At 39.0% G+C, this 25,993-nt stretch overlaps 1 protein-coding gene across 1 annotated transcript in view; it reads left to right on the forward strand.

The window, feature by feature from the left end:
* AIG1 (androgen induced 1) overlaps positions 1-25,993 on the forward strand; it is a 123,294-nt gene that overhangs the window by 16,094 nt on the left and 81,207 nt on the right. The window contains exon 2 of the mRNA XM_027751490.2: positions 21,360-21,515. Coding sequence (XP_027607291.1) covers positions 21,360-21,515 — 156 coding nt within the window. The remainder of the gene's footprint in view (positions 1-21,359; positions 21,516-25,993) is intronic.

A 25,993-nucleotide genomic window follows, 5' to 3' on the forward strand; every position in this document is an offset into this window, starting at 1 on the left:
AGGAGAATGTGGCATACACAACAAAAAGTATTGCATTCGTGTAGTGAAGTGGAATGTGTCAAGTCAATTCACAATCTCCTTTAGGGTTTATGGGGTTTTTTTAATGTATATTTATATGTTTATGGTTTTCAGTCATCTCATTAATTAACACTTTTCTATGGGGGGAATAAGGGCTTATGGCTTACTCTTTGTCTCACAAAAATGTTTTCCAAGCATGTTTTGTTATGCATGCACTTTTCACATTCCCATCCCAGACCTTGAAATTAGTATTTTCTGAATAATTCCCAAGTATCTCCTTCAGCTATGTGGCCTAAAAAGCTCTTTGACTTAATTAAAGCAAATAGTCTAAAAAGAAAATCTAAAGCTGTAAAGTTTTCTGTTAGAAAAATATTAAAAAGGCATGAACAAACTAATAACTTATAGAACCAGAGAGTTAGTTTTGGTGTCAGCTTTTTGCTCTGTGCTACTGCTTGGTTCATCCTATGCTGGCCCCGGCACTGGAAGGCTACCTTTACTCTTTACACTCAGATAATGTGTATCTGCTTCTGCAGAATGCCAGTTAAACATAGTAGATGGCTTCCAGATACACCGAATTTTGAGAGTGGCTGCCATTTTAATCTGTAATCATGTAACAATGACTTCCAAATTTTTATCATTTGAAAATCTACATCCCAAGTGATTAATCTTATTTGAGCTTGAAGCTAGCAGCTGTCAGACTTACTTCCATTATAAATGTCCTTCCTTCCCTCTTCATTTTCTTGTTGGTCTGTGAACAAACTGTGCTTCAGACCTTTTCCATTCACCAGGTGCGTCCAAGTATTTTATAAAGAACCACAGCAACAAAAGGAAGTAATATTGGTATTTATCCTTCATATGACTTTTCCACAGCTTTATTTTTATCTCGCCTTGACTGTGTCATGGGACAGCAATGTAAAGAGACAAAGTTAGTGGTCATCAAGTGTTTAATATGGCCAGTTCTTGGGAAATTGCATAAGTCTCTAAAAGCCAGTTTTCTGAAGTCATAAAAGGAACTGAATTGATCAAAGTGTAGAACCATCAAAAAGTGAAATTTACAAGTGTTTGTGTTGGACAAACACATCATCTTTACAACACTTCAAACAGAAGATGTTGCTGCAAATGGAGTGTGAAAAAATTATCTGCTTAATTAGTAGTAAACAATCATGGCAGTGAAAGAATTTTAGGTGTTTATGTTCTTGATTCATCATAGTCCAGATTTGCTTCTGACAATTTTACTTTGGAAATTATGCTGGTTTTATTGTTCTACTCTTTTCCAAATGAGGATATAGCTTCATTACTGCTTGAATTTCTGTGCACTCTTCATCCAGTTTTAAGGCCTCTATCTTGCACCATGTCGCCATTTGCATCTTAGTAATATGAGTGCACCTCATTATCATTTGATAGTGCTCATATCTTGTCTTCACTTTGTATTTATAGACACAGATGAGATTGAAGGTTCAAGGCATACAAAATTAGACCTAGGCTGGATGAAGGCTTTCTTCCATGAAGCAGATGTGATTTAGAAATACCTGTTTAATCTGGTAAACAGACAAACTGAAGCACTCATTTAAATTTTTCTGCTTGTTACCAAGGTCTCTGACTGAAAATAATTTTTTTTCCATGATAGACTTCTCATATGGGCATTGCTTTATCAGCAAGAGAAAGATGTAAATGGTGTTTAGTTGGAAATGTGTGGGTCTATATTTAACTATGACCATTCACAGAAGTCTGTAAAGGAGGGAGATAATCAAATCCTGAAGAATTTCTGCCAACTGTCTTCTGTCAAAGTCAAAAGGATTATTTAATGAGTCTTGTTCAGTCAAGAGTTTTGACTGCCTTCTCCTTTCAGAATGTCCTGAGTTTTAAGATGTCATCATAGGAGAGTTAGTAAATTCTCTGGGCTTCACTTTATCTATAAAATGTGGCAGTAAAATTTAGCTATTCTTGCTTCACTGGATGATGTCATGAGATAAAATAAAATACGATTTTCCACTGCTTTGTGCCTTGTGCTATGAGTTCTAGTAAGTTTCCTTTTCAGTTTCATTTAAAGTCAGAGCTGTAAATGTTAAATGGTTGTAGAGACTGCTGAAATACTAGCTGTAATTTTTCTTCAGTTTCTTCAAATAAACCAGTAATACAATATTATTTAACTTCACTACAGAATACTTATTATCTTAATGTGTAGGATATCTTATTAGATGTTCTGAACATCAAGTAAAAAAGTAATAAAAAACCCCACAAAACAGCAATGTAATTTTACCTAACAGTACATACAGAGATTAGTTATGGCCCTTCACTGCAACTTACCTGAAAGTCCTTCATGTAGACTTTGCATATTCATTTCATGCCACATATGCTTAGAAAAATGATTTTTTTCAGAAACTTTGCTGCAGTTAAAGTAAGGTAACCACCAGCAGTAGTGGAGTACTGTCATGATTTAACCCTGGCCAGCAACAGAGCACCATGCTGCCGCTTGCTCATTCCCCCTGTGGTGGGATGGGGGAGAGGATCAGGAGAGTAAAAGTGAGAAAACTCGTGGGTTGAGATAAAGACAGTTCAGTAAGAAAAGCAAAAGCCAAACACATAAGCAAAGCAAAACAAGGAATTTGTTCACCACTGTGCCTGGGCAGGCAGGTGTTCATCAATCTCCAGGAAAGCAGGACTCCATCATGAGTCACAGTTACATGGGAAGACAAACGCCATCAGTCTGAACAAACCCCTCTTCCCTCAGCTTTATATGATGAAATCGATGCCATAGGGTGTGGAATATCCCTTTGGTCTGTTGGAATCAGCTGTTCCAGCTGTGTCCTCTCTGAAGTTCTTGTGTGCCCCCAGCCTCCTTGCTGGTGGGGTGGTGTAAGCGGCAGAAAAAGACTTGGTGCCAGCACTGCTCAGTGATAATGAAAACATCTCTTATCAACACTTTTCAGCACAAATACAAAACATAGTCCCATACTAGCTACTATGAAGGAGATTAACTCTATCCCGCCCAAAACCAGCACAAGTAGAAAGCTCAAAGAACATTGCATACTTGTGAGATCTATCCAGAATTTTCTACAGGGCTAAGTAAAGGAGAGAAAAAGCCAAAATAGCACATATAATGAGAATGGCTGAATCTTGTTTGTGGAGTATATGTAGGCTACGTAAAGGAGCCTACAGTCTCCTTGTTCTTGTTCTCTCTTCTATCTGAATTTATCTCTGCAGGCCACAATAAATGTAATTATGGTGCCATAAACGGGCATTAAGATTCAGAGTTCTGTCTCTAGTTTTAAGGAGCAATGGTGAGAAATGGTAGACTCCTTTTGAGGAGTGTACATGTCTAAGGTGTTAAACTGGAAGACTCCAATATCCCAAGACAGTCTTTGATTTCAGTCTTTACCAGCAACAGAGAAAATAACTGTGATTGCATTTGTATCTTACCTTCTCCATTTTAATTGACAGAAGACTTGACAAAGTGAAAATTTCATCCTAGTTTGTTAGTGTCTTGTCTATATTGCACACAGATGTGAACAACAACCTATGGGAATGCAGGTCCTTAAAATATTCCCCCCAGTTGATAAGCCCTTTCATAATATACCATTAGCCATTGGAAAGACTACCTGCAAAACTTTAATAAGTCTTTTCAGGAAAGTACATTAGTGCTGCATTTCGCATGCAACTTGCCTTGCTGATACTGAAGTGATAATTTTTTATCAATATTATGCATCTTGGTTAAAAGCTGAGTCGGTGTTAGTTTGCTGACACCAAGACTTAGAAGGATCCAGGAAAAAGGTTCCATGAGGACCTCACCAAAGAATGGATAGCATCCCTTTAATGTGGACCAAAAGTTGGACACAGGGTGAGAGTAAGAATTCTTAGTATGACTGGGAAACAATGGACTGTAAAATTACATGTAAAAGACAAAACTATTGATTTCAATGTCTTTTGGTTTCTTGGAGATAGAAACAGATTTTGAACAGTCATCAGAGAGGTTTAAGAGGCAGTATTGGTATGCAAGTGTCTATATAAGAGCTTCCTGACCTGTTTAGACAGAAAATGGCAGTGAAAGAACCAGCTACTTGGCTTTGCTCTTTCTGAGTGTCAGTAACAGATGCATGCCTAAACATGCACAATAGCTTCTCTTCTAATGGATGAATTGAGCCTGTCAGGTTGCAGATCTCGCAACCACAGAATGATCTCCAGATTTACATGGGTGACACAATTTGGATAGGGTTTGATTTTTTTGTTGTTGTTGTTTCTATATAAGCATGTAAAATAGCAACCAGATGCTACTGAGTACCTATTTGTCAGTGATAGTCTAGTATACAATTTTAAGCTCAAATTCCAGTTGGTCTGTTTCCCCTGATTCCTTTTTTTCCCCTCCAAGTTGAGTAACACATTTGAAATCTTACCAGCAGGGAGACACTTGTACAAAACCAAGTACTATTGCTACAGCTTCTGTTCACCATTTTCCTCATGGGAAGATTAAACCTTCAATGATCACAGGAAAAGTTCTTCAGTAAATTGTGAAAACAGTTCAGAAGTGTCTAAAATTGTGTGATCAGCTGGAGTCATTCAAAAGATATGAGTCTTTTGCAAACAAGGAAGAGATTTCACAGTCCTTGATGAGATTAAGCAGTTTCCTGAACATGAAACCTCAGGTTTGATGTAATCATAGGATCGCTCAAGTTAGAAGGTAAGCCATGAGGTCATGTAGTCCAACCCCGTGGTGAGATCATGCTCAACACTGACCCAGGTTTCCTAGGACTTTGTCCTGACTAAGTTGGAAACCTCTACTCTTCTACAGTTACACGTCCATCTCATGTTGTACAGAACTGCTCAATTACATTGTCTGCTAGGGATCTCACTGGTGATAATCTTGTTTGCTAGATGTGTGAAAATGTAACACACTCATAATCTATCATGTATCCTAAGACAGCATGTTTTCAGATGCTTTATCAGCGTGTACTGCACATCCAGATTTTTCAGTAGTTCTTGTTACTAAATCTAGATGAAGGATGTGCTGTTGAAGTTTTAAGAGGAGCCACACCACGGAGCTACTAAAGGTAATGGTTAAGCACCAGAATTAGAGTTTGCTTCAGTATTAACTTTTTTTGACAACGCTGTTCTTCTCTGCAGATGCAGAGAAAGCATTTCTTCCTTGTTATTCATTAGGTTAGTTCAATAACTATTTCATTCACACAGAATGAAGAGAAATCAATTCAGTGACAAACCAGCTGGGAGTTAAAATGTAGGAAAGCTGGTTTTCCTCCTACTCACCTGCGAATAACAATGAGGTGTGGGAGGATAATATCTACGACCTCTAAAATCTTGTAGAGCATGGTGAAAAGAAACACTAAATCTGGTTTTACTTACTACAGAAAACGTTTCATTTGTTCAGTATGTTATTTAAATACATAATGTGTTGGTTTAAACTTGTCTTTACATACATAACACATTTAAAGTAAGATCCTTTATATAGTTAAAACTCCAGAATTCTGCTTGGCGATATTTTAGCCTATTCCAGCCTGACCAATCATGATAATTATCTAGCAGAACTAAAATAAATGCACCATCATATTCACCATTTTCTAGTATAATAAAAAATAAGGACTGTAGCAAAAAATGTGCTTTTATTTCTTTAGGGGAAGTGTTTGCCATTTTGTTACTTGGTTTTGGTTACAAGTCTGGTTACATTCCAGAATACCAGAATCCTTTCTTCTGCCTGTGGTTGACTAGGCGGTTGCGGTCAGTGTGACGTTTTTGCAGTGCTCAAGTGGCAGCAATGCCTTAGGCCTTATTTCTCTGCAGTTTTCTTCACCAGAGGCTTCATCCAAAAATGGCAAGTCATGCAGAATGTAGCAGTCTGCTTGCTAAGTACATCTTGCCACAAAGAAATTTCTTTTGTTTTTGTTTTGTTCAGCTACACTAGTGTTTCCTGTATTTTTTAAGCTGAATTTAAAGTGCTGGTTTGGATTACAAAGCAGTAAATTGCTGTGGATTTGCCTGCTTTGCTCTTGGTTGCTCCTCCTGTGCTATTATGCAACAGTGAAGTTAACAGATGCACTATTTTGCCTTCTTATGAAACGGCCACTGATAGGTAACATCTCTGTTGTGAATCTTACTCCTCTCTTTGATCTAAATAAATGCGTTGACCTGTATGAAAAATCTCTTTATTAGTTCTTTAAGAAAGATTACCGTTAACAAGAGTAAAGAAATTAAAAGAGGGAAGCAGACTGTACTGGTTTTGAGGACTGAGACAGATTTTAGTAAATACAGTCAGCAATTTATTGGTATCTGCTTCATGATTTTCTGTTGGGTTTAAAAAAATTTATAGCTTGATAGAAATATTACAATATACAATCAGTTTATATTGCCAAGTAATGTGCAGTGATACCATTTAGTCTGGTTTATGACAGTTCCTCACAAAACACCCTCTCTGTATGACATTGAGAATCATTTAAATAAGAGATGGATAAGAAATAAACAGATCATGTCTTTGATCTGTTTCAAGTTTCTGTAAAGATCATAAAGGTCTGATAATACCAAAGAATAAGTCCCATCTGAAGCTGGTTGTCTCTGCATCTAGCAGCAAAATAAATGCAAATTTATTTTACATTTATTTGATCAAGTGCTGTTAAGGGAAAGCAAACCTAGACTGAAGTATGTGAGATCCTTTCACATTCCTTCTCTGATTTCTTGAGTAGTTGTTTAGAGAGGCAAGAGTACCTCTAATATTCTCTCCATCTTCAGTCTGAAAACCTGGGAAGTAGTAATGGCAAAAAACAAATTAGGAGTATGAAAATGTTTGTAGAGAAGCAATTATAATGCTGTTGTAATACTGTGATATGCAAAATGATTAATTTTTCTAAGCTAAAGCCACAATATAGATGTCATGAGATGACAGTTAACAGTTTAGCATCATCATCATGGCTGGGCTTCGCGGACGAAGATTTGGGAAAGGTCTCTACCCACATTTGACACAAGTGCGCTGGTGACTAAAAAGGCCAATATGAGACAGGCATGTCCAATTGCAAAAGGCACAGCAGAAATACTCCTTAGGTGGTAAATTCTGCAAGGCACGATTCTTTCTGCGTTGTCTTTTCTCCTCAAGGGTTGATCCTGCGTGCGTTCTCAAAGGAGACAGCTGCATTATAGATGGTGTGTCTGCAGACCTCCCGGTTGGAGGCCAGAGTAGACCAGTTATGGTGATCAATATGGCCAAGGCTGAGATGTTGTTTCAGGGAGTCTTTGTATCTCCTCTTTGGGGCTCCTCTCATGCGGCAACCGGTGGCAAGTTCACCATAGAGCAGGATCTTAGGGAGGCGGTGGTCCTTCATCCTTGAGATGTGTCCTGCCCAGCGCAGCTGAGTTCTCAGCAACATGGCCTCAATACTTGTGACTGCTGCCTGTTCTAGAACAGATGTATTGGTCACATAATCTGACCAGTGGATGTTTAGAATTGAACGGAGACAGTGTTGATGGAAGTGTTCTAGGAGACACAGGTGGTGGCGGTAAATGACCCATGATTCAGATCCATATAAGAGAGTAGACAGCACAATGGTTCTGTAAACACTGATCTTTGTACTTTTCTTCAAGTGTTTATTTTTAAACACTTAAACACTTTAAACAGTTTAACATAAAAGGTCGATAAACGTTGGTTAAAGTATGACCATTTCTGCTGTAGATTTTTTGCGCTTGCTTTTCAAATTGACTGTGTATTGATGTGCTGACCTTAGCATTGGTACTGATGTTTTAAATATAGACATGAAATTCTGGAAGTTGTAGTTTTATATTAATTATAATACTACTGTATTGCAATACTATGTCATATTTTGCTTTTAAATGAAATACAATTTTTGACTACATCCATAGCTGGAAAACCCCTGCCTCTTTAAAAGAAGTCCCCTCCTAGGGAAGCAGTGTGCTTTTACTTTAGTTACTGCATGTATGCAAGTTGATGACTGGAGGTCAAGCTTTTTCTAAACCAAAGCAGTATTTAATTTTTATTTTCCTCCAAAAGATTAGCAAATACAATTTCATATAAAGACAAGCTGTGGCATTTTAATTTGGAATCAGTGTGCATTTTCTGGGTTATTGTTTTGTTTCAGTATTTTCCTCTCAAAAGAAGATGTTCTCCTACCTGTATTCCATTTGCCATACTTGTTGTAGGTTCTATTACCTCGTTTTTTGCTTTCTACATTGGATATTTTGGAAGCAGATACAAACAATGCTTTCACTGAGTCAAATAAAATTTCATGTTCCTCATAAAAACAATCACTGTGTTGTAACTGCTGCTACACTCAGGACTTGGTTCTTTGAAATGTAATATTAATTTTGATCGTACTGTGGATGCACATGCACTCCCTAGATACGTAACAAAAACCATTTATCAGAGAACAAGTTCCAGCAGAATAAGTTAACACACATCCACGCGGATACTGTGAGAGATTACTGCTGAGCGGTATCTCAGTTAGGTTTTCCAGTGAAGTATTATTCTTCCTAAATTGGCATCAGAACTAGTAAACAATAATTGCAGGTAACCAATAGAAGAATTAACAAGTACGATTTATATGATCCATAAAGTAATTTCACAGTTGTCTGCTTTTCAAAACTTTTTTGAAGTGGATAGAAGACATTGCTGAAGCTGTAATGGAGTGGACCTTCGCAGTCAAAAGGCTAGGCACTCAGCCAGTTTGTAATTCAGTGAGACATAATACATTATCTGTTTTGACAGTCTTCATGGCTAAATGTAATATCTAACTGTGTTTATAAATAGAAATGAGGAAGTCAAATGGTCTGGTCTTGACAGCAGAATAATACAAAGCTTTGGATATGCCCGGAGTTCACGTGTGCTTCTTCCCTTCAGTGGAGTGGGAAGAACAAGGTAAACTGAAGTCAGGTGGAACTTGAAAAACGTCTGGCATGTGTTTTCCTTGACGTTTCAGTAATGCATGAAGAAATGTGATACGTACGATCTCTGCAGTGAGACTTGTAAAATATATTGGTTTTCTGACCAAGAAAAACAATTATTTTAACAGCAAAATAGTAGACTGATCATTCACAAAGATCTGTACTTAGAAAAGTGGCTCCCCAGTTTGTGTGTTGTGTGTAGAAGGATGGGACAGAAGGAAGTAGTCCTGGTTTCTCATTCCTATTTCTTGCTCCAGATAAAGTATTTTAGCAAATAGATTTCCTGGTGAAATATAGGCAGAAGACTGGAACCTCATTATAAGTCTCCAAAAACATCTGTGGGCTCTCTGCTACACTAGCACAACTTAACAGGAAGGGTGGGCATTGTACTCTTTGACATTGTCAATAATGTGTCTTCTTGAAGACATGAATTGTCCTTGAAGCTCATTTTGGGTTGAAATGGGTGTAGAAGATGCATCCCTCAGCAAGTTATATACTTTGATATTGCATAAAAGTTGATACCAGGAATTTATCTTCCACTGTGTGTTAGAGTAAGCAGTCCCAAAAGGTAAATGCTGGACTCCTTAAAGCCCCTCTCAGGGCTTCAAGCCGTGAGCACTCATCTCACACAAGAAATTGACTGAAGTAACTGAAGTTCTGCATGTATGTGCCTTGCAGGAGAGGCTGCTCCTTGGAAATTAGTGTTTTGTGAGAGCTGTGATTTCCACTTTAGGAACCAGATGTCGTGCCTGAACCTGCTGGTGGATACAGGTATAATTCAAACTGAGCTTTCCTGAATGTAAACAGAAACAGCCTCCTGTGGTGGAGCTCAGTCTGAGTCCAGGTTGAACTCATTTCAGCTCTGCATTGAGTACTTGGCCTTGCTTTCATGATAGAGGGGTGGAGGGGTCCAGTGCCCTGCTCAGGCTATGTCATGTAAAATTTGTAGCACGTCTCTGAGCCAGGATTCTTGGCTGATGCAAAACTAGAGGCTGAACGTGACCTGATCTCACTGTTAGTCAGAACTGAACATCTCAAGACAGGCATGCTGATAGGGCTGGTCAGCAGCTTTGCTCTGGGACTCCCCTGAGAAGTTTCATTTTGCATAGTTACAGATGGTTTGGGCTGGAGAGATCCTTTTTCTGTTGCAGTGGTGTCTGTGCCTCGTGCTGCAGTGGGCTACTGCCAAATCAGAAATAAATGGGATTGGCCCAGAAACTGCCACCGTTCATGAATGTTATTTATGTAACTAGGTTTTTTGTATTGTGAGGAATAGGGGAGAATACTAGAATGCATTTATTTACTAAGTGTTTTGGGAAACGAGTATGTGTCCTGAAGATCAGAATTACATAAAATCAGACAGTAGTGTCAGATACATTTACTTGGAGCAATGTCCTTATACTCTCGAGTAATGTTTTAAATCTGCTTGGAATTTCATTGTGGACAGGTTACGCAGTGGTAGGCTCTCATTTTCTTAGGAGACCCTTCTGGTTCATGTTACACACGCATTGGTTCAAGTGTTAACTAACACTCTTGAGTTACTGTTGTCGCTGTTTTGACAGTAAGGCCAGTTTCTGACCAGGTGGTGATAGGAGTCTCCATTGAAAGTATCCTTGTAACAGCATTTTCAGCTGATTTGGATGAGACCCCCTCAAACTGTGGTTTGGTGAATTCTTTACTCTCCAGCTGTCCTGCATGGTTTCTAGTTAAAATCATCTCACCTATGTGCAAAAAATTGCCCTGTTCAGTTATCTAAATAGATAAATGGTGCCTATTAGTTCACCATTTACTTCCTGTGTGCAAAGGAGGACCTGCCTGCGTTGTTCCCAGGACTGCTGGGAACTCCCTGCCTCCACAGTCCCTGACACGCAGTTGATTATCTTGTTAACAACATGGGCTGGGACTGCCTGGGGAGTTCTTCTGTAGATCCCTGAGACCTCTGGTGGAGCTGGGACTGCCCGGGGCGGGTTCTACAGCTATCAGTCAATTATCTCATCTGAACAGAAACTAGCTGGGGAGTTCCCGGGACTGCCCAGGGAGTTCCTATGGGTGACTCAGCACGCCCAGCATGTGCAGGGGCACAGCCCTTGTCCCCAGCTGCATTACGATTACAGCTACTGTGTTCCTCTGGGGCGCGCGTGCACGCACCCGTCTGGTCCATGGAGGCATTAGTGTTGGGAATACCAAGAGGTTTCGCAGAAGCTGGTTGATACTTGGGGATTGCCTGATGTGCCGTGCCTGGCTGACCAGTAGGCTGTGTTCCCTGATAGCCACAGATGGGGTTTTTTTCATGCTGGGCTGTCACATCTAGAAGCCACTGCAAAGTTCTTTTCCTGCCATGGAGAATCCAAAATAGCATGCTCACTGTCACCAGTACCACACTTCAGCAAAGGTCTCTTGACTGGAGTTTTTTGCTACTTTCTTGCCTGCTACGACAGATGTTGTTTGAACCTCCTGTCTCTTGAGAAGATGGAATTTGTGGTGTTTACTGATTAAAAAAAATATATTTATTGTTTGTCAGTCAGCATGCAATAGCCTGATGGAGAGCATCTAAATCAGATGGGTTTGGAACCCAGTGTAATGTCAGGTAGTGGTCATAAAGTGGCTTCCATAGTATGTAAGGGGATGTAAATTTAAACTTTCTTATCGTTAATATCCTTCTTCTTTGCAAATAAAATGAAAAGTGGTAAGCAAACCAGAAGTACAGTAACAGCAATGTCTGAAAGATCAGTTTGGAAATTCAAGGAATGGTTAAAGTTGGTTAGAGTAAGAAAGAGTGAGAGAGATTTGAGCTGTGTCAGCATTCATGAGCATGTAAGGCGAGATAGGGCTTCATCCCTTTTCTTTTTTGGGCACTCTCTCCAAAGACAGTCTCCAAGTAGCAGATGGGATGGTTGTGCTTCTTCCACTTGATGCCCTGTCCTACAGGGATGCTGAGAAGCAAGTGTACACCACACTAAAATTACTACTTATTGAACTTATTTAGAGCAAAACAAGTGGAAAAATTAAAAATATGTTTTCAGTAGTAGTGTTGTTCAAAATCAATATTCACTGTGTGAACTATGATGTAAGAACAGGGAAGGTGGGAATGGTATAATGGACTAGATCTCCAAAGGTATTAAAGACCTTGGTAATTCTAGTTAGTTGGCACAAACATATCAACTCTGGTCAGAATTACAGTATCTAACTATTAGAAAACTTTGATAGACACAGTAAACCAAACAGGGTATTTGAAAACTATGATCACTGTAAGCTGCATAAGAGGAGAAGTATTTGGATTTATTCTAACAGTGGTGTGGCTGCATTTGGAGGGAATGAAAAGGTTTGTGCTGTGTTTTCCTGGTAAGCGGCGTAAATGGCTATTGCTGTAAGAGTGAGTGTAGATGCTTGGGAAGCACCCTGATGCCTAGAGAACTGCCTAGGGATCAGGGCACCTGAGTTCATCCTGTAAGTCCCCTCCTGCCTTGGCCAGCTCATTTCTCCCTGCCTTGCTTTCACTAGCAACAATCAGGAAACAAATCCTTAATTTCCTTTGAGATTGATTCACGAGAAAGACAATGAAAGCAGGGAAGTGTTATCATCTGTGGTTGAAATGCCACACACCTAGTGAATGCTTAACCCCCGCTTGTATTATTTAATTTAAATGCAGTTAGCTTATGTCAGAGGTTTTCCCGTGGTTTTTTTAGAGATGTAAGATAATGGGGGGGGTTTCTCCCAAAATGCAACTCTTTATAAGAGTGTCTTGCTTGAAGTGTTGCATAAAGAATAGTCATGTTTATGAAGACAGTACAACACGTTAGATCACCTTTCGTTCAACCACGTGCTGTATAATTAAGGTACAAAATTATGTCCACTCTTTTTTTCAAGTGGAGCTTGAATAGCAGCATCCTAATTACAGAACATCCTTATCTTAGTAATAACCTTATTTATGAATATACTTTACCTGCCCATCATACATTATATTCAGCTGCTGTAGCAGTGAGCCAAGGAAGAAAAGTTTAAGCAAAAGCTGAAGATTGGAGACTTCAGTTGTTTTTCACAATGAGAGTTTGCAACTGACTTGGTTTGTGTGTTGTTGGTAGGCTGGATGAATGAAGAAGTGGATAAAGCTCTCAATGTTTCCTTCTCTTACCCTCCCTGGAGAGAAGGAGAATTGCCCAACTGTGATGATATCACTTAATAGCCTGCCTTGCTGAACTGGTGTGAGGAGTCATTCATTACTGCTTTCACATTGCTCAGGAAACAGACCTTTAAAACCTTTTATTTCCTACTGCCATAGTAGGGTAGCACTGAGGCTGCTGTGTCTCAGAGGATTGTAGTGCCTTTCTCATTTGCGTTTCCAGCTCTCTCACCAAGTTGCTGAGATACATTAGTAATGGCCTTTTCTAAATTCAGCAGTTTTAGAAGGCAGCTATTACCTTATTCATCAAAAAGGGAAGAAATGAAAAGCAAAACCAGTCACTCTAACTTTGAAAAACTTCAGTTTTCAAATTTGTGTCAAAATTGCTTCCCTGTAGTGGTTTTCAAACTGTATTTCTAAACGTGGAAAAGTTGGTGCAATGCAGAATTTTCTGAGGTTTTAAGAAAACCACTTCTTTGATAGAGTTTTGTACTTAAAAAAATGTAATTTCCTTTTTGGGGTAATTAACTTATGAAGTGCTAGGACTTTCTGGCCATGGGAAACCCTATCCTAAAGCTCATTTTAGCACAGACAGCTGCAGAACAAGTCTTAGCTTCTTAGCTAGCTATCCGAAACATTGTCTAGAGTGCTGCCATTCCTGCCTTGACTGCAAGGACACTGCTGCAGAGACTGTACCAATCATGCTGAAATGTGTAAAATTACCATTTAAGCCAAAATAATGACATAACCTTCTGTGCAGTGTATAATCCTAATAAGATTAAGCTTTACCAAAGAAAAACATAAAATATATAACCTAATATATAACCTAATAAAATTGTAATCTGTTCTGAATAAACTGTATTATACATGTTTGCTGAATGGATTATATAAATTTAATGAAATTACACTGTCTTATAAGCAGGATACAATAAGTAGTATAATGGCAGCTTTTCTATACACAATGTAAGAAAGTAAGGAAGAAGATGGGGATTATTAGAAAATGAGTTTAGTCCAAACAATTAACAAGATAAAGATAAAAATACAATAGTAATTTCTTAAATACTGCAACAATGATCTTTGTGCTTCTTTGAGTGTTTTAACCGAGATTAAAGTAAGATATACAGACATCTGAGAGGAAGATTGACATGGCATTAGAGAGGAATGACACAGCTGAAATAATTGCAAAAGATTTGAGAAAATGTGGCACTTTCTCAGCATCTGGTCAAATTTTTGTTCATATTTCTTTAGTATATTGTGTATTTGTCCATTACATCTCTTCATTCGATACGTGGTGGTGCATTCCAGGCTGTTAGCCCCACTGAGCCAGATGGCATACACTCTGTCATGCTGAGATCATGTTGGAAATGTCATCTATGCAACTCAGCTGAGATATAGTAGCACTTTAAAATTAATTTCTCAGTTGTCCACTATGGAATTTTTTTTGTTGTGGGTATTTTATCCATGTAGAAAGAATAAAGATGCTTTTGTTGCCATCAAAAATTAAAGCATTTCCAAATATTTTTGACAGTGTACTAAATTTCAGCTTAGTTTGCTGCAGTAAGGAGTATTTGTCCTTACAGAAGTACTAAAAATATTAAGAAAACTGCTTTTAAAACTATGTTAGCACAACCACATTACCTCTCCGGGAACTGTGCTGCATATTTTTGGAAACCATTAAGAGACAGTCAAGAATCATGCTAAGACAGAACGATCTGAGACTTACCCTCTCCCTTAAGTGTAACTTAGTAAAGGATTTTCCTGGGTTAAGTGGAGGGACCATGGAGAGAGAAAGGAAGAGCCTATCAAGTTGCTTTTCTGTCTGTCCAGATTAAAACACATTTTGTTTTCCAACAGGCAGAATTTTAAAAGGCATCTCTCTTCATGGAAACAGAAGATCTCATTATCTTACACAGCTTGGTCCCCGTTCCACAACTTCATAGTAAATGCTTAAGTAGTGGGAACTAAACAACGTAGTACCTATAAAAGCTAGACCCAAGATTCAAACAGTTTTCTCTTTCATGCATAATAATTTCATAGTAGATTTTATTCTTTTGTGTATCTATAAAATCTCATTGGTTTAAAACCCCATCCTTGGTTACATTTGGACAACGCTGGTGGGCTTCAAAGAAAAAGACTGCAGGAAGTTATGTGCAAAGTAAAGGATTATATTTAAAGGAGTCCCTGAATTTACATCATATGGTAAGGCATTAGGCATGTTTTATAAGCTGATTCATATCATATGACTAAACCATGAAAATGAAATTAAATCTCCTACTAAGGACTAGTCTTAATGTGCAACATCCTGGTTAGAGGAGCCATCCCCCCACTGAAGGCTGTAAAGGGAGACATGAGTCATTGTTTTGGATGAGGGCAGTGCTAGATATTTATAAGGTGGTCCCTTTATCCAGTTACTGAGATTCTAATGGCTCTTCTGATAGAAATAAGTGTCATGTTTTTCTTGTGTAGTTCAAGTTCTAATTATTGTAAGAGAAAGGAGGAATAGGAGAAATATTTATTTCAAGATTCCTAACCAGTAAACAATTCAAAGTAAAATAGATGGTGTTTACATTAACTATTCCTTTGGCTTATTCCGTTTTCATTCCCTTGTCCCTTACTTTTCTCCTCTGTGTCATGTATGTGTTTTCTCAGGCTACTGGCTTTTGATGGGGCAGGGCTGTGCTCCTTTTCTGTGTTGAAGTGGCCTGGGATGTTGATGAAACCTACTTCAGCAAACTAAGCAATCTAAAATGGCCATGGCACTGCAGCTGGTGTGGAAGAAGATGTGATATGAGGTCTGACTGCGTGCCTCAACATCAGTGAATCTTCCAGGCTGATGCTGCTCTTTTACCTCTGGACTTTGAAATATGAGTCTTCTTCCCTATTCCATATACCGAAATAATGATCCGGAGTAGCACACAGTACTTTTTCATGGTGTTTGCACTTCAACTTCAGTTAATTGTAGGTTTAGTGGTTGGTATTACACTAGCTTGTATTTTAGTACTTAAAGGGCTGTTCCTTCTTGCGTTTATTTCTTTATGCCTCTCTTTCATTTGTCTGTAGACACAAAGATTTGTCTTTTTCTTATCTGAAGTCTGTAGCTTCTCTGATACAAAGGTTTAGCACTTGATTACATATTGTCCAGCTTCTGCTTGTTATTATAACTAACAAAGATGCAGCAAGGTGAGGAGAAGCGACAAAAATAAATGCAGTGTGAGTAACGATGGAATGGTGATGGACAAGAAGAATCGGTAGCTCTGTGCAGTCGAGAACAGTAACACATTTACTAAGCAGCTACAACCTAGTGGCTTTGATCTGTAAGCACAGTGCCTTTTCTGTCAAAAATACCTTACTATTCTCTCCCTAACCTGGACTTGGTCTGTAAATTGCAACTACGGGTAAATGAGCTGACAGGGTGCAGGGTTTCCACACGTGCCTGTGTACAGCCCAATACACAACAACCCAAACCAAGCATAGTCCCGAAAGAGAGTCCAGTCAGTTGTGTTTACAGTGTGCAAAAAAACTGACTTAAATTACTTCAGAGTCTCTTAAAATACAGTTATCTTAATTGCTGAAACATAGTTCATTTGTACGTCAAATAACGATATCTAGAGGCTGGAGAAATGAAAGCTAAAGTAACACAAGTGACAATGAACAGTAATAAATACTTTGAGGTTGTAAATAATTTTCCATTGTTTGAAGAGGAAAATCAGACCATGTTCTGTATATGCAGATTGTAAAATCTGAAATATGTAAGAAATAACAACTTTCTGCAATTTGATTTTGCATGCCGGTAAAGCTAAGCTTTCATCATCTTGTGGAAAGCCACGTGTTGTCTTAAGCCTGAATGTTGTGGAAAACCACGTGTTGTCTTAAGCCTGAATGTTGTTTTGATGGTTCAAGTTATGTCTGCCCCCCACCTGTGAGCTGGTGGCCTGTCCCCAGGGAGATCCCTGATTGCCCCAGGGCTGGGGCAGCCACTGACTGCTCTGCTCTGGCTGGGGGTGGGATGGGCCCTGACTACCCCCTGCCACTCTCATCTCCCAAGGATCAGTCAGGCCTCCCTGACACCCTTCTGTGAATTGGTCATCTTATAATATGGGTTATGTTTTCATCCTCCTAAGTCCCTTTTTTAAATGCAATCTTATATTTAGCAGTGGAAGCTTACTTGGTAAGTGAGGTACAGGTATCTTGTACAGGTATCCTATACAGCTGCGTATGGACACACACACACGCGCGCACACACACACACACACATGCATGCACTTCATGTGCATTTTGGAGTATATAAAAGTTACTTAGTGCTTTTTTGTTATTTCTTGCGGATTTCATGAGCGTCACTCCCATGTTTTATTCTGTCAGCGCTATCTGTTTGCCAGCCTACACTGATGTCTTATTTCATAGAGGGGTACATGAAGTAAATGCTGTTAATCTCGAAAATGACAACTTGAGGAGAATGAATTTTTCACTTTCACAGGTAGGAAGAGGAAAAATTACCCATAAAAGTAGTAGTGCTTGCAGAGACTTTTCCATTTCTTCTACCCTGAGCTTTAAGGAGTCCTTCTGATTATTAGAGTGAACTTGGAAGAGGATGAGTCCATCGACACTGAAATCCTAGATTCAGTGAATTTAATGGGGAGTTTTCTGTCTTGGTAAGAGTAGTAACAGAATTTGCGTGACCTCAGTTTGCAGAGATTTTGTCTGCATTGTGGAGCCCCGTGACATGGGGGAGAAGGGAATCTCCATGCCCTGAAAAAAGGTTTATGAGGAAATAGGTTTTCTGTTGGACTCGGACTAAAGTCAAATTAGGGGGAGTATGAGGAGGTCATTAGCTGCAGTCCTGCAGTGAACACCTTGTGAAAAAACTGTCCTGCTGAAGCAAGTCTTTATTTTCTTGTAGTAAACAGACATGTAAAATTAATTTATTCTGATCGTTTGTAGGGAACTATCTTTTCTGATTTATAATCTGAATAGATCTCGCTGTTTGTGAAGGTTTCTGGGCTGCTTGGTTTCATCTTCTGTTCATAACTTTTTTTCTCCTGTAGCAACTTAACAAGTGTTTTCTCTGCTCTGAGTTTTTACTAACATATCTTTAAGTGGCCATTGTCATTACATTGTCACATTACATTATCAGTTTAAAGGGACTGTAGTATCAACTATAGTGGCCAGTGGCACCTGTAGGCTTCGGTGGAGAAAATGGGTTATTTTCTTGGGTTTGCATACTCTGCTTAGAAGTTTCTGCTTCTATCACTGTTACATGGTATAAGTAAGGTGTGTCTGTTTTCTGTCAAATTTGTCATTTTCTAAATCGCAGTTTTCCTTCGAGCTGTAGTTAGAGGAAAAACTGAAAGGTATTTCCTCTGAAATGCTGTTCTTGCTTACATTTCCAAGGGGAAAAGCAAGTCAGCTGTTTAACAACTTGAGGATGTTTCATGTATAGGTTCATCACCTGCAGATTTTCAAAATAAGGCCCCTGTTTTGAAAATGTAATCCTAAATCTGAAGTAACACCAGGGCACCTTGGAGAACATTGTTTGGAGGTAGTTTTCACTCCCTTGCTGTGAACTTTTCACATCTGTTGGACAGCATTCACACCAAGGAGCATGGACTTTAAAAATTCATTTCATACCATAAACCACCAGTAGCTGCAAGCTATACTTTTCCTGTGCCAGACCTACAAAGGATGTAAATTGTTACAGACTCCGACTGTTTAGTTAATGCTGCTGAGACTCATGTAGTTCTGGAGGTCCCCATTTTAATCCTAGATGTTTGGAAGGTGTCAGAAGAGTTTTCTTGCACATTCTAGAAAGGAAAGGAAGTACTAGAGTGAATGTATGTACATTATTTGTATGAAGAAGCTGGAACTGTTCCTCCCTGAACACTGTACAATTTTGTCATTGTCTCTAAATGTTCTCAATAAAGATACAGTTTTCTCCTATATGGATTTTCATTTATTAATTTTTTTGTAGAATACTTTACTTCATATCTACTCTCTGAAGTCTTCGGATACTTTCTTTCCCTTTAGGAGTTTTCAGTTATTCCCCATGATATCATTATATTTTCCCTTGAAGCTCTGTGTTCATAACGGGATACTGGGGAGAGAAGCTATTCAGTTTGTGATGGATTAGTGGATGTACAATCTCAGTTCCCTTGGAAAGTGGGTGTGTGATTGTTTGAGTCTGTGCTTCTTTTGAGAGGGACCATTTCAGGGAATTGTAGTTAGAGCTGCAAACAATCCATTAGTCACTCATCCAGCCCTGCCAGCATAATACTGTTCTCTGTAGTACATTATTGAGTGTTTTGTCCAATATTGGTTTGAGTGACTCAAGCCGTGAGGCTTCCACCACTTCCTCTGAGAAACCATTTCATGGTCTGACAGACCTCACTGTTAGGAAATATTTCCTGGTACTCAGCCTAAACTTTTTAACACTCAAATTGATCTCATTACTGTTAGGTATACTCTTTTTCCCAGTTCTGTCGTCTTTGACGTTCACACTCTTGAGTGAATAGTAGATGGTATCATATCTCCTCATAAGTCAAGCAAATGCATAATTAATTCTTCTATTTCTGCTCTCCAAATAGACCATCTGTTTGGTGGAAAACAGGGCTGAGTATGGGAAGATTTTTTTCTTCTAAGTGCTTTTTTCAAACAAATAATATGAAAAAGTGCATTAGGAGTTCTTACGTAGCTCCAAGAACTTATATTTAAAAGGCTTTTCAGAAATTATGTAGAAGATGGTAACTTTTCCAGGAAGTCATTTGAAATAGTAATACCTTTTTCTAGCACAATATACAGCTCTAGCGCTAGTAGTCTGTCACGTTTCATGGCTTCAGGGAACGTTTTGTAATGTTGGTTCATCTATTTATCGAGCAAACTGTATGTAGCTACAGCGTGGAGAGAGGAGAGCAATGGTAGCAGAATTGCAAGAAGATCCAGGAGCCACTTGAATGTCTGTCGTTCATGGCTTTACAGCCAGAATGTACAAGTATTTGGGTCATATAAGGATTGCTGAGGAAGGAAATGTACTTTAATCCATCCAGTCATTACGCATCTCTGTATTTCTTTCCAGTAGCCAACATCTGTTTGGTATTTCTTTCTTCTATCCTCCTGCTTGCCTTATTATAGTGTAAATTCTGCAAAGATATATGCATATAATAAACTCTATTTTGCAGAATCTGGGAATGTACTATTCTTATTTCTTAAGGATGGTCTGCTACTTGGTCAGATTCTCCTAGTTGGGGAACACTTAGATTTACAAATAAAACTTCTAAACTAGTACTCCATACTTGCTTTGAAAAACATGCAGTATGTATTTTAAGCACATGTTTATGTTTTTTGATTAATCACTGTAAAATTTGGGAACCAAGCCCATGTTTTGTTAAATTTTTACCTGAGATTACCTGATGTGTGTGGTTTCTGACCCAGGCTTCCAACTTGGGGAGTAAACAAGCTGTGTGCACTTCCTCTGAACTGTACTAGAAAGGATATGTGGGTCCTCAGGCAAGAGCATTCCTGAGCTAACTTATTAAAATTTTACTAAGTTAATTAAGGAAGAAAAATGCAGTGATCAAACTAAGATTGAGTCAAGTTTGAACTAAATCAGTGGGTTCAGGTGATTAAACTAACAATTTAATATCACACATAATCTTATGATATTGCACACAAATACGTAAATGCAAAAAAGGAAAAGGCAGGTAAATAACAGTCTGCCATCAGGAAAGGAAAGTGAATAACTCCTGAAGCTTTCTCATTCTGTCATTCACTATCTGAGAGGAACTAGAGATAGATTTACTGAAGCTCAGGCCATGTGCTATGTCTCTTGGGAAGTCTCAGGCACCTCCTTCACCTCTGAGTGGAGTGTCTGGGGCAGGCAGAATCTCCAAGTGAGACCTCCTTTCACAAGGGAAAGAAATGCTCATCTCTTTCCTTTCTTTTTACAGGGAGCATTCCTCACTTTTTCCGCCTCAGAGGCAAATGCAGTGACTGTGGGGATGAGTTGTATGGAGTGACGCAGGAAGGGGTGGCTGCAGTTCAGTCCCCGGCGGGTGGCACATGTCTGAGGTGAGGGTGGGAAGTCCCACCTCTGGAATGGTCCTTCCACTCACATTGATTACCTCCACAGATGAGGAGCAAGATGCATGCAGGACTTTGAGTCTAGAAGCACACGTGGCTTTTATGTGAATTAACTTTACCTGTATTTAAGGAACTGATGTATTCCCACTCCCCATGTCAATTCTGTGGCAATATTCCTCATACATGCCTGTGCCCAACCTGCTCTCTGCCAAAGATCTGATATTCTCTGTGTTCAAGAGTGTGTTTCCCTTCCATGCAGGTTATCCAGGCTGTCTTCTTTGGGATTTGTGTCTTGACCGACTTGTCCAGTCTTCTCACTAGAGGAAATGACAGTCAAGAACAAGAGAGGCAGCTGAAAAAACTCATTTCCCTCCGTGACTGGATGATGGCTGTTCTGGCTTTTCCAGTTGGAGTGGTAAGTACAGTGTTAGTCTATGCATGTCTTTGCAAACTGGTGAACGATGTTACTTTTGATTGTTTTCTACCTGAACGGCTTTCCCACCTCTATGCAAAAGACTATGCAGAAAGGGAAAAGTGGTAGAGTTGATTTTACTACTGTCTTGTTTTTCACAAGTGTAAGGAAGCACAAGTGTGAGGAAGTAACACAGTGTGTTGCTGGAATAATCTTTGGGTCATTAAAAAAATTCTATTATAATAAGAACTTGATTGTACAAGTAATTTCAAATCTGTATAGTCCCAGCAGCATCCTGAGACTCAATTTAGACTTTTTCTGCACCACATGTCATCATCAGGAGTAGTGAAAGTGCTGACTGTGGCATGTTTTACACCATAATGACCTGATGGGAGTTTGGGCTGTAAGCCATTTTGACATGGGCAAGAAGGGAAGCAAAAGTCCAGGTTGCTCCCTGTTAAACCCATGGGGGATTCAGAACTGACAGAATTGGTGTAGGAAAAAAGGGTTCTGTCAGTAATGTAAAAAACCATACAGAAGGTATGTAAAAGACGGGATGTACAAATGCAGAAGATAGTATGGCCGCGCTCATTGGACAGATGCTCTCCATTTCCAAATGTGACCTTTCTGTGGTGAAGGGGAGCAATTAATTACCACGTATTATTTCACTTTACTTCTTACAAAGCAAGCCTAAAAAGGTTGTTTTCATTGTTATTTCTATTCCTGACTACTGGGAGACAAACGGCAGTCATGGCTAGGCTTTGCGAACGAAGATTTGGGAAGGGCTAAAAAGGCCACTACGAGATAGACACGTCCGGTTGCAAAAGGCACAGCAGAAAGACTCCTTAGGTGGTATATTCTGCAAGACACGATTCTTTCTGCGTTGTCTTTTCTCCTCAAGAGTGATCCTGAAGAGTGATCCTGCATGTGTTCTCACAGCAGTACTTCATAACTTAAGACTAGTCTCAGCTCCTTCCTGAAACCTTCCAGCAGCAGAGGAGATCTCACCACTCACTTGCCAAAGCCTGCCCAGTGCCCGAGGCACTGCTGGTCACCAGGGGCTTTGCTTCGGTGGGATTAGGGGTAGGAAGAGTTCAAGGCCTTAAAGTAGCAAATATCTAACACTGACTTTGTTGTCTGAAGATCTATTTATGTGTAAGAAAAAACCCAGTGAAATTTTGCTATGATGGAGATTCTTGTTAAAAGGAAGTGCAGACCTCCTTTCCTTGAGACTCACCAACCTACATGGAGCTTCTCGGTTCCCAGTAGTGACACAAGGGAACCTTCAGACATAAAAATTGGGCAGATGTGAATAAAATCTTTGTTGGGTTCTAATGTAACAGCAGTGGTCATGCTTAAGTACTTGTCAGTTACCTTAACATCTAAATTATTTTTATTGCTTAGTGTTTTACATGGGGCATGTTTAGGGAATAGTGCAAATACTGAGGAATATTTTAAAGCCTACTAACTGTAGTTTTTCAAGAGCAATTCACCACGTTTTTTCTTGTATTTTCTGCTTACTGAAGCCCTTGAGATGACTTGTTCTGAAAAACAGATGAGAAAAGGGATTCCACTCCCAAGTCAAACAAGGGAGTGTGAAAAGAAATGTAACAAAGTAAAGTTTTTCATTCTTAGTACTTCCTAAAAAAGTATTACATATAAACCATCTGGGAAGTCTGACCACCAACCTCCTCCCACCTTCCAGAGGAGGGAAAAGAACCAGCCCAAGGGTAATTAATCTCTTTGGGTGGCTTTGCAACAAATAAAATCTTGCAAACAAATTAAATCTTGCAAAATCTGTGCAGCAAATCACATCTCTCCAGTGTTGTGATATGCATTGTATATCTTCAGGGGCTCAGATAAAGCTGAATTGCCAACCTACTATTTTGATCAGAAGCATTAAGAAATAAACATGAACCTCTTTTAAGGACATAATGATTACTGTTTACTTATTGTTGCTCTTTTTAATAAGACTCATAAGAGAATGAAATCAGAAATCAAAGCCTTGTACCATGAAAAGTCTGTGGGCAACACTTCCTAGCCCTTTTTTAGTTCATTATAAGCCTATAATTCAAATACCTAAGAGATTGGGAATCATCCACAAAAGAAAATTGCTTGCATAGGCATTTTAGAAGTTCCTCACCAGTTTTCATCTATAATTACATACACTTGCGATCCCTTTATCCGTGTAAAGGAGATATATATTGGGAGTAATTTACACTGCTAGAGAAACGTGAGACATGCTTAAAAGACAGAGACTACACCACTGGTTTAGACTATCCTTCCTTTTTTCTGTTTGTTTGACAGAGATCACTAGGTTGCCAACTTTCTGTGGTTAATTACTATTTTGTGTAAACTGAATATGGTTTTATCAATATGTTTCTTGTAATTTGTATAAAACAAGAGGAAGAAGAGATAAAACAGGCATTTCTAGTTTTTAAAGACAGTTTAATAGAAATAGGTGGAAGAACAAAAATTGAAATTATTGCACATTAAAAGAGAGATTGCTGCCTAGAAAATTACAAACTCTACCACAGACATTTTATATCGTAAAGCATTAATAGCTTTGTTTGGATCTGAGTTACTGGCTAGAATTACCTCATTTTTTATGTTATACTTTTATGTTTTTATAAACCTGTGATACAAAGGAGAGAAAGCCAGGCATACTTTCTTATTTTCTGTTTCTCTGTACTGGTACAGGTAAAAGGAAAGCTGATCACCCTTCTGTAGGCCATCAATAATGCTAATTTGTGATCTTATGCCAAGAAAAGATGTCTAGGCATTTGCTGCAGTTTCCTAGTTATCCCATTAATTGACTAGACTACAGCATACTTTTGTTTCCAGAACTGACTCAACCATGCCAAAATCTCTCTGTTCTGGATTTTACCCTTATCTGTTGTGACAAGGTGACTTGTGATGGTAACATCAGTGAGTGGTGGTGCAATTGTCTCCTGAAGTCTATTCTGCGAGAGGGGTCTTCCCAGATTTTCATTTCTCACTCCTTGTGATTTCCTTCACTGACTCCTTTCAAATCCATTTGGCATATTGCTGTACTAGCACTAGATCCCACCTAAAGCCAGTACCATGCCAGTTTGTGCTTACTGTGGCTTCTGCCTTCACCAATACTTTTCTTCTAGATGTAATGCCTTTAACCCTCAAAAAAGCTCACCAACAATATATTTACTCTCACTGTTAACCACGAGTGTGTTGAGGGATAGCCAGAAAGCTTACCTTTAAGTGTATTTTGAACAAATTGTGTCAAGGTCGTAAGGGGTTTTTATCTTTGTCATGAGGCCATCCAGGAAATGACTGAACCAAATTGTGCAGCCCAGCCAAAAAGAAAAATACAAAGTGTAGGAAGATAAAGTTCCATTGGGTTCACTCTTCGTTTGCATAACATTTCTTGATTGGACTCACATAAAAGTGCTAACTATACAATTCTTTTCATTGGCTTTACTTTCTTACTTTCTCTTTGCTTCCATTTGTAGTGTTTTGCCAAGCCACATGATTTCTCATTTGAATCACCATCCATTTCCTAACTTGTCCTTTAAAGTTTTTCCCTTGGCAGGGCCACATGCTCTTCTCATGCCCTCTGAAGCTTCAGAGACAGAGGACAGACACTCAAGGAATATATCCTTAAGTGGGAGGACAGTGTTTTGTTTTCAGCCTTATTTTTACTGCTATGTATTTGTTTAGCAGTCTTTCAGATGCCTGTAATAAGTGAGTAATTCCATAGTTTCGGTTTCCAAGGTCTACTTGCAAAGTTGAGGTTCCATTTGGTCTGTAATGACCAGGACCCTAGATAGGTAATCATTAGAGACAAATAGAATCATTACAGACCCTAGATAGGTTAAGTAGCCAATGAAGGACTTACATGTTGCTTAACCTTATGTTTAACAAAGTAATTGCTGTCTTTGGAAAGCTGGCAATCATAGGAGGCTCCTGTGCAAAGAAGTGTAAAAGCAATTGCAAAGTTCCTGTTCTCTTCCTTGAATTCCATGCCTTGAGTTTGTCTGAAGAGGAAGTGGAAGGCTGACATTTGTGTCATTTTGCCATGGGAACAAAAGAAAATAAAATGTTTGGCTCCCTGAAATTTGTCTGCATGTGAGCAGCCTGTTCAGCCTGGCATGTGAGGGTAGTACTGTGGCTGTCTCCACAAGAGTGATGAATTGTGCCACAAGGAAGGCAGCATGAGTGTAAGAGGTGCAGTTTTGTTTGAGCCTTACATAGACGGTGTAAAAAAGCAGCTCACTTGAATCATAATCTGGCACTGCATGATCGTGTGTGATCTTAGCAAAGCCCAGCCCAAATGAAAGTCTGCCAGTAGCAAAATGTAAGCATGGTATAAGGTTATTTAAAAGTACCAGACCAGTTGCTCATTAATCGAAGTAAACAAATTCAGAAGCAGCCAAAGTAACTATGTAGCAAGTCCTCGTTATACTTTTTTTTATCCAAAAAGTTCATTTTTATAGTTCATTTTA

This window comes from Pipra filicauda, unplaced genomic scaffold (genome assembly GCF_003945595.2).
Source record: "Pipra filicauda isolate LSUMZ 115617 unplaced genomic scaffold, ASM394559v2 scaffold55_size4083901_pilon, whole genome shotgun sequence".
Lineage (NCBI taxonomy): Eukaryota > Metazoa > Chordata > Aves > Passeriformes > Pipridae > Pipra > Pipra filicauda.